General features: G+C 46.1%; 1 protein-coding gene across 1 annotated transcript in view; it reads left to right on the top strand.

Annotated features, from left to right (window-relative positions):
• The window catches only part of sdk2a (sidekick cell adhesion molecule 2a), a 205,116-nt gene that overhangs the window by 173,800 nt on the left and 21,316 nt on the right, over nucleotides 1–10,000 (top strand). Inside the window, exons 31-35 of the mRNA XM_063186368.1 lie at nucleotides 115–218; nucleotides 1,613–1,683; nucleotides 3,463–3,598; nucleotides 7,836–7,937; nucleotides 9,459–9,574. Coding sequence (XP_063042438.1) covers nucleotides 115–218; nucleotides 1,613–1,683; nucleotides 3,463–3,598; nucleotides 7,836–7,937; nucleotides 9,459–9,574 — 529 coding nt within the window. The remainder of the gene's footprint in view (nucleotides 1–114; nucleotides 219–1,612; nucleotides 1,684–3,462; nucleotides 3,599–7,835; nucleotides 7,938–9,458; nucleotides 9,575–10,000) is intronic.

Here is a 10,000-nt window from a genome sequence, read left to right as displayed (position 1 = left end):
AGCAAAACAAAGCAGATCATACTTATATAGTATATTACCCCAACAGCCATTTTTTACACTTATCTTTTTTTTTCATTTTCATCCGTTCCTCTTTTCTTCCCCTCTTCCACTCAGACTCAAGCCGTTCACCTCGTACCAGTTCAGGGTGAAGGCCACCAATGACATTGGAGACAGTGAATACAGCCAGGAGAGTGAGGCCATTACCACTCTACAGGATGGTAAGAGTCAATGCCCTGCTCAATGACCTGCACTAGTCATTCATTGGTAAGGGCCGCGGTGGTCCTAGGTAAACCAGAGAGAATGGTAGAGTCTTTGGTGTATCTAATAGGTAGCGATGTGTGTCAGGGTTAAGACACTTGAGGATATCATGGCACTGCAACAGATTATACCTCCTTGTGAAACTTTTTTGTGTACATAAATGAATTCCAACCTGTTGAGACATGGCTACTGTTATAAAGGTGCTGTTACCAGAATCACAACGCCCTAGCAATTTATTATTATATCACATGTTATATCATATGTCATAATGTCATATTAGTGTAGGCTAGTTAAGTCTTTTCAATGACTAATACAGTGTTCCACTATTGGAATAGATGCTATAATGTGAAATAAGAATGTGCAAAGCCATGCCTGTATCTTTTTATGTGGGATCTGACAAGCACAGCAGATTGTGTATCTCTTTTATTCGCCCTATTCTGCCTTTGATGCTCATCGTTAATTGACCTCAGAGTAATATTGTAGTACCGTATATTGGTAATAGCACAAAGAGTTTTACCCAGTTTTACCTGCTTGTTGCAGTTTTCAATGGTCCGTCCTTGGGAAAAAATGATCCCTTGACACTCAACGAAGGGCACTGTTGCTTACCAAAAATGGGTCATCGAAATGTCCAGGTTTTGTTGTTGTTGTTGTTGTTGCTGTTGTTGCTGTTGTGAGACAGAGGTGGCACTCTCAGCAGCACATGTCTGCATTCCCGTGCTGGGGTGAATTTCTCAAAACCAAAGTTGCTTACTACATTAGCTACTTTGTTGTTTTCGATGCATTTACTCACTGGCAACTACCGAAGTTGCTAACAGGCTAACAACTTCTCTTTTGAGAAACTCACCCCTGGATAGCTCGTTAGACAGCAGCCTGTGTGTCTGTGTGCCCCACAATAGGAAACACTGTGGATGGTTCCAGGGGTAGAACATTGCATGTGTTGTGGGCCCCAGCCATGACTTCATGCTGGAGCTGCAACTAAGCATCCTTCCAACTTCTTAGACGTGCTCATAGCCTGTGAATGTGGGAACAGCTTGGCGCCTGTAATCAATGCGTCTAGTGTTTGCATTGCTTTTGTTCTCACAGCTGGCATATGCAGATCACGACTTGTTTATTCCACCTAAACAATGTTTTGTTTAAATGTTTTTTTTTCTCTCTTGCTCTCTGTTTACTGCTGTTTGTTTATCTCTGTCTGTTTATCTCTGACTATGTCCATTTCTCTATTTGGTTATTGTTTTCTCTCTCTCTCTCTCTCTCTCTCTCTCTCTCTCTCTCTCTCTCTCTCTCTCTCTCTCTCTCTCTCTGTCTCTCTACTTGTTATCTCGTCTGACCCTCACCATCTCATCTACCTGTGTAGCACCAGACAAAGCGCCAACAATCCTTTCCGTAACTCCTCACACCACCACGTCCGTACTGGTCCGCTGGAAGGTAAGAAGTCCTCTCCCTCTCTCTCTCTCTCTCTCTCTCTCTCTCTCTCTCTCTCTCTCTCTCTCTCTCTCTCTCTCTCTCTCTCTCTCTCTCTGAATATACATCATACATCTTTCTATACCAATGGTGGACATCTCAGGCAAAACCAGTCTAAAACATGAAATGTACAGTCTGGGCTTGCACCATTGGACAAGTCTGAAGTGCTAAACCCATCCCAATGACTCCCTAGTACACAGATTCAAATCTAGACAGAGCATTGTAATTAGAGGACAGAGCCAGGCCAGATTCATGACCAAGCTATGAGTATCCCCTATGGTTTGAGTAGACCAACCCTTCAGGCAAAAACACATATTCTGCCAGTAGGGTTTGGTATAGTTTACTGGACTACTACATCCCAGGTTCAGGAAAACTGAAAAAGTCCTGTCACTTATTTGTGCCAGCCAATCCCTAGTAGTAGTCATCCCTAGATAAAAAAAATAAGCTAATGAGCTGAAATAATCTGTGTGGAGAGCTGCACAGGTGGAAGGAAGGAATACACGGCAGCCAGACAGAATACCCCCCCCCCCCATTTTCCGCAATCCAGTTTGTCCGCCTCTGTTCTACGCTCTCCGCTCACTCACTCACTCAGCTCCGCTCCGGCCGGGAACGCCGAGCCGTCGGAATGCTAATGGGGAACGAGGGATGGGCCGGAGGCTGCCTTTCCTCTCGGCCATAAGGTCAGGTGTCACATGAAATATGAATACGTGCGCCGAGAATAATTGAATGTCTGCACACCCCCGGTTTTTCACACCCCTTCTCCTCGCCTGGATGTTTAATTCATCGCCATTCAAACTGACAAGGCCCGAGTCCTGAAATTAAATTGGCAGATGAGCGAGCACGCCTGGTGTGAATTGAATAGCAGGGGGAAATTATATTATTTCTCTCTCTCTCTCGTGCGCACACACACATGCACACACACACGTGCACACACACACACACACACACACACACACACACACACACACACACACACACACACACACACACACACACACACACACACACACACACACACACACACACACACACACACACACGCACGCACACTTTCTTTCTCTCTCTCTTTCTCTCTTTCTCTTGCTTCCTTTCTTGCTAAGAGTGAGTGATTGCAGGCCTGACTTAAGGGTGAAGTACAGAGCTTTAGGGCAGTTGGAGATGCTCCTCTGTCTACCAGTCTGTCTGTTTTCTCTGTCTCTGTCTCTCTGTCTGTCAGTCAGTCTGTCTGTCTGTCTCTCTGTCTCTCTGTCTCTCTCTCTCTCTCTCTCTCTCTCTCTCTCTCTCTCTCTCTCTCTCTCTCTCTCTCATGCTTTCTCACTGCTCCTTTCTCTCTCACATCTGCTCTCTGTGTTCTCTGTTCTGTCTCTGCCTTTGCTTTCATCTTTATCTGTCTTGCTTTCTGAACTTTTTTCTTTTTTTTCACATTTTTTGGCAGCCATCCCCTCTATCTCCCTTTGTCTCCTTCCTTCCATCCTTCCTTCCTTGCTACCTCGCCCGCTTCCTTCCTCTCTTCCTATATTCCCGCCTCTGTTGCTCTTCCTCTTTCCGTGTTTGTCTCTCTTCCCTCCCCCTCTCATCCATATATCTCTCTCTCTTTCTCTCCTTCCTTCATTCATTCCTTCCGTCCTTCACACATTCTCCTCCCTGTTGGTCTTGCTTTTCATGTTGTGTTCTCTCTCTCTCTCTCTCTCTCTCTCTCTCTCTCTCTCTCTCTCTCTCTCTCTCTCTCTCTCTCTCTCTCAGGCTCCATCTGAAGAGCAGATCAATGGGATCCTGCTGGGTTTCAGGGTCCGCTACCGGGAGCTGCACTACGACCGCCTGAGGAGCTTCACCGTGCGCACGGTCAACAACCCGCCGGCTGCCTGGGCCGAACTGACCGGTGGGTCTCCAAAACCGCCCGCTGTGGATACACCGCTCCCAACCCTACCCCCTATCCCCCCATGACACAGCTGCATACAGATATATTTATAAGCACACAGACCTACTGTCTGATGCACACACTTACACACAACCACCCTGTAAAAATAAAAAATACAGAGTTAACTCAATGCTTGGAAGAGTTGATTCACGTAACATCTTCAATGGTGTATTTTAACCCAGAGTACTCTCCAAGTGTTGAATTAACACTCCATTGTTTTTACTGTACACACATGGAGGTATGGAGACTACCACTCATGCACTCGCAGACACTCAGTCCAACACATCTACAGTGTGTGCACCACAACCTCTACTGCTACTGTTACTACACACACACGACACCCCCCATGGCCAACTCCACTTCACTTACTGCTAGACAGAGGGACAGATAAAGAAAAGGAAGAATCGTGCCGAGAGAGAGAGAGAGAGAGAGAGAGAGAGAGAGAGAGAGAGAGAGAGAGAGAGAAGAATTTATAAGTATCTCACAAGGGCATACTGTTGATGTGCCAAGACGCACCACAGCATGCATGCAGGGCTGCATTCCACTGATTGCAAAGGGTAATCAAACTCCAGAACTACTTGAAAAGCAGTGAGAACCAATCTCTTCTCAAATAACTTCAATCACTATAACACCCTGAAGTATCAAAAAAAGTCATCCAAGATTCATCACCTCGACTCATGCGTTCATCATTTCTTCAGAACCCCTTCACACATTAACAAACGTCCCGCCGACATTTCAGGAGCAGAATGTGAAGCCAGCCAAAATTTTGGATAATCATGAGCAGATAGCATCAATAAAATGAAAAGTGATTTTGCCCATTACACAGGAGAATGAGGAGGAGGAGGAGGAGGAGGAGGAGGAGGAGGAGGAGGAGGAGGCGGAGGAGGAGGAGGAGGAGGAGGAGGAGGAGGAGAGAAAGATGAGAAATATTGTACAGGCTCTTTTCAAACAAGTTTGTTGTTGTTCAGAGTACAGCCGTGAGTAGAGTCTGTCATACCTCATTGGAGATTATGAAGTATGCCTTTGAGGGACAGCCAATAAATATTTATCACTTGCATATTTACATTTGCCCATTTACATTTTTCCCACTCTTTGTAACCTTTTCTAATTTGTAATTCATAATAATTTGTTTCTCCTTTCCTATACTTCCCTTTCGTCACACAACCACCTGTATGTTTTGGCCATGCCATGGGCATATTGTGACATTAGAAAGCTTGATTAGTCTACTATATTTCAGAAAGTAGCATAGACATATGGGTGCTAGACACATTTTCATCAAGTTCTTTGCATAAAAACCTAATGAAGGATCTTTAAATTGGTCTCTGGTTTCCAACCCCACAGTTTCTAACTACAATACGTTAGCTACTTTGCTTTGACTATTTCCCTGTCCTACTGATGTATTTGACCAGTACCCATCAATTTTGGAAACACATTTGTGAGACATTTTGTCCCTTTCGGAATGACTCATTCGGGTCCTGGGCTGCTTTTTACCTTTTAGCATAGCACGTAGATCAGCAATGTACTTCTCAATTTACGAAACACATTTGTGGGACATTTTGTCCCTCTCAGAATGACTCATTTGAGTCCAGGGCCTGGTTGTTACCTTTTAGCATAGCGCGTAGATCACAATGTCATAGCATGGGTTATTATAGGCACATTAATAAAGCGACAGCAGAGTGACACAGGCTGATGGCGGGCCATTAAGGACCTCTGTGATTGCGTCCGGCAGCTAAATGTCACCATGACGGATGGATTCCTCATTTAGGGAATGGAGCGCAGAGAGCCAAATAGTGCTTTTAAATCGGAGGTGCTGACCGATCGTTTGACGATAATGAATAAGAAACAGTCAAGGTCATTTCCATTTCCTTGTCACAATGACGTGTTTTTTTTTTAAACAGAAGTCCTCAAAAGAATCTTCATTTAGACACCATTTTGGCCAAGTGCCTATTGTCCACTTCCATCAAAACCAGAGTGTCTTTCAAAATGGCTGCCGTTTTTACTGAGTTTTTCCTCCATTTATGAGTGTGTGCTGATTGTTATACAATTGATACAGTATCTTATCTGTCACACAGTCTGTGGCACCGGTGTGTGTGTGTGTGTGTGTGTGTGTGTGTGTGTGTGTGTGTGTGTGTGTGTGTGTGTGTGTGTGTGTGTGTGTGTGTGTGTGTGTGTGTGTGTGTGTGTGTGTGTGTGTGTGTGTGTGTGTGCGTGCGTGCGTGTGCGTGCATACTTGCGTGCGTGTGTGTGTGTTTGTGTCGTATGTTCAGGAGGGAAGGTTATAAATAGAGAGCGACTGATAAGCAGCCTTGCACCAAAGGGTCTGTGTCTTGTCTCGGCCCATACGCGTGTCTGTCTGTCTGCCTCCCCTGCCCTGCCCTGGCGTCTCACCGGCACACGTCTCTCCGGCGCGTCTCTACAGAGCGCTGCTTGGTTGGGTTATGTCAGGGATGATTGAGGCCCTTTGTGCGCCCCGTCTCCCCAGATGTCTGGCTGTCTGTGCCGTCTGTGCCGCTGCCTGCGAGACACTCACATGAGACACTCACACATGCTGTCACTCTTGCCCAGCTGATGTCCCTTGCTGCTGCCACCGTTGACTAATGCACTAACCTTTTCTCTCTCTTCTTTTTGTCTCCATCTCTCGCCTGTACACACAAACACCAACTTTCGTTCACTCTTTCTCTTCTCCTCTCTCTTTTTTTTCTCATGCTCACTTTCTCCTCTGCCCCTTGCCTGTGTCTCTTCTTCTTCTTCTTCTTCTTCTGCTCTCTTTGTCAATGTCTCTTCCTGTTGCTCCCTCCGTCCCTCCGCCTTCTGTTGCTTCTGTCTCCCCACCGTCCGCTGTGTCTTTGTTTGTTTGTCCTTTTGCCTTTCACCGTTTTCCGTTCTTTCCATCCGGACATATCCTGCTCTCTCCTCGATTATCTATTATATATTATATATTTGGTATAATATCTTCTCTTGCGTTCTCTATTCATCTGCTTGTTTCACCACTGTCTTTCCATCATCTTTCTCTCTTTTTGGGACTTTTCTCCGGCTTTCTGCCGAATCGCCCTCTTTCTTTCTCTTCGGTGTCTGTCTTTCTCACCCTGGCTATTCTACGGCTGCCCTCTACCACTACTACGTCCTCTGCCTTTCCCATTTTCCGTTCTCTCCATCTTTGCTCTCTGCCATATCTCTCTTCTTTTCTTTCTCTGTGTCTGTTCTTCTCACCCCCTCTCATCCATGGCTGCCGCTGTGTTTGCTACATTATCCATTCTTTCCTTTCTGAAACCTCCTGCTCTCTCTCTCGCTCTCCTGCGCTCTCTCTCTCTCTCTCTCTCTCTCTCTCTCTGTCCATTTGTGTCTGTCTCTTGCATTGTCTAATCCATGGCTGCCTTCCTCGTGTGGCCTAACGATGCCCCCCCCTGCCGCGCCCCTGCTGCGCCCGTCCTGCCCCCCTGCTGCGCCACCTCAGCTCCCTACAGCGTTAGGAACCTCAGCGAATCCTCGCTCACCCAATACGAGCTGGACAGTAAGTCCTGTCATACTGTCTAATCTAATCACCGTGCTGTGGATGTGTGCACATGTGTTTGTCTGTGTGTCTGTGAATGTGTCTGTGTGTGTGTGTGTGTGTGCATTTTACATGTGCGCGCGCGTGTGTGTGTGTGTGAATGTGCGTTTTGCATGTGTGTGTGTGTGTGTGTGTGTGTGTGTGTGTGTGTGTGTGTGTGTGTGTGTGTGTGTGTGTGTGTGTGTGTGTGTGTGTGTGTGTGTGTGTGTGTGTGTGTGTGTGTGTGTGTGTGTGTGTATGCGTGTGTGTTTATACAGTTAGAGCATGTGTATGTGTTTAGGCAAATACACACACGACGACACACACATGCATGTTTGTCAGCATACGTCATATCGCTCACCCCGAATCTCTCCCAGCATGTTTATCTCCGCATCTTAGAAAACCCTCAGTCTTCTCCATTTGATTTGATGTTCTCCAGATAACAGCCCTCATTCCTCTTATCGCCTCTCTGTGTCTGCATCTATGCCCCCCACACTACACTCCCCAGCGTGCTGTTTGGCTTTGACCTTCAAATTCAGCCCTAATCTATTCACTTCAGCCTGCCCAGCCCCGCATCCGTCTCTGCCCCCAAATGGCTGTTTTTTCAGGAGAGAATGGAGACAGAAAAGTTCACTCTGACTCTTGGCTGTGGCTGTTTTTTCTTTGCAGACTTGAGCAAAAACAAGCGGTACGAGATCCGGCTGAGTGTGTACAACGCGGTTGGAGAGGGACCCGTCAGCTCACCACAGGAGGTCTTTGTCGGGGAGGCTGGTAGGTGCTGGGTGGACAGCTCATTGCCCATAGGCCTCTGCTCCACACACATGCACACATGCTTGTACATATACGCAAGAACACACACACACACACACACACACACACACACACACACACACACACACACACACACACACACACACACACACACACACACACACACACACACACAGACAGACAGACAGACAGACAGACAGACAGACAGACAGACAGACAGACAGACAGACAGACAGACAGACAGACAGACAGACAGAGAGACACGCACACGCACACGCACACGCGCACGCGCACGCACACACACACACATTCACAAACATGCTCATGTACAGAGGCAGAGAAAGACAGAGAGAGAGACACATGAACACAGGAACGTATTCAGCTAAAACATTCAACAGGTGCTTGTAAAAGCATCTTAGGGGCTGCTGGAGGATCCCTAAACCGCCATGCCACTTGACATGATGATTTTTTTGTTTGATTTTTCACTCACTGAAGGAAAATCAGAAAAAGTCAGTTGCCATTTACATGTAAAATGACTAAGAGAGGAAGTTCTTCTTTTAGCAGGTCGCTGTTCCCGCACAGTTAGCTGGCAGGGAGCATTTGAGTTTATGCATTTTCGGATATGACAATGTCGTTTGCCCCCGCTAGCATTCAGATTGTGCATCAGGATTCAATCTTAGCGCTCTTATGATAACTAGCAATGGATTTTATTGAGCAGTCCTAACAAAAAAATAAATCAACCTGAATCATAATCAACACACAGCGCAGGCGTATCTGCAGGGGATGTGGCGACGACAATAGAATTTTAAACAAGACAATGCCAAGAGCACTGCGCGCGGTGCACTCGTAATTATCAATTTAAGCCCCTCAAGCATTCCTAAATAGCTTCCGCCTCCTGTCGCCCTGCAGGTTGGAAGATAGTGTCCTTAGGGAACTGTCTTTTAATCAAACTAGAGAGAGAGAGAGAGAGAGAGAGAGAGAGAGAGAGAGAGAGAGAGAGAGAGAGAGAGAGAGAGAGAGAGTAGTGTGTGTGTGTGTGTGTGAGAGAGTGAGTGAGTGAGTGAGTGAGTGAGTGAGTGAGTGAGTGAGTGAGTGAGTGAGTGAGTGAGTGAGTGAGAGAGAGAGAGAGAGAGAGAGAGAGAGACACATACACTCAGCTTCTCCAAACGTGCTTAGTGTGGGCTATATAGCCTCGGAAGGGAAGCAAAGTGAATTCAGAAGTGCCTCACCCTGTTGGAAGCTGATGAACCAGCACTTGAATTGATTTTTGGAAACATTGTTTTAAGATTGCAGCAAAAAACGACTTCAGTGTTGCCCTTAAAAGACTGAAACGGCTACGGCACTGAATGTTACAATTCCGTCCTAAGGCAGTTTCACGGTCCTCCCCCTCTCTCTCTTCCATTACTTTCCTGTCTCCTCTCAAAACTGTCCTGTCAAACAAAGGCAAGAAAAGACAAAAAATGATAAAGAAAGAATGAAATGGCATCGCCTCATGTCTCTTTTCCCTTCTTTAACCCCCAGTACCAACAGCTCCTCCCCAGAGTGTCTCAGTGCAGTCCTCCACCGCCTCTCAGCTGGACGTCACGTGGGACCCCCCTCCTCTGGACGCACAGAATGGAGATATCCAGGGATACAAGGTACCCACGACTAGACCACTTGAAGCTTGTAAGGTGTAGAATGGAGATGTCCAAAGATACAAGGTACACTACCCACGACAATGCCACTTGAAGCTTGTAAGGTGTAGAATGGAGATGTCCAAGGATACAAGGTACCCACGACTTGACCACTTGAAGCTTGTAAGGTATCCAAGGATATAAGAAAACTTGGACTATACAATTTGAAGCTTGTAAATGGTAGAATGGATACAACAAACCTTGGACTATTCAATTTCAAGTTTGTAAATGGTAGAATGGAAACATCTAGGTACATAAAGTACCAAGGATTGTGCAATTTGAAATGTTTCATAGGCATCAAAAATTCTTTGCCATTTACATTGTGTAACTTTTTCCATTCAAGGCACCAATGACTGAAACTTTTGAACATGATATGCAATAAATGCAATA

This window comes from Engraulis encrasicolus, chromosome 2, assembly GCF_034702125.1.
Source record: "Engraulis encrasicolus isolate BLACKSEA-1 chromosome 2, IST_EnEncr_1.0, whole genome shotgun sequence".
NCBI lineage: Eukaryota > Metazoa > Chordata > Actinopteri > Clupeiformes > Engraulidae > Engraulis > Engraulis encrasicolus.
This window is presented reverse-complemented; position numbering and strand designations above follow the sequence as displayed.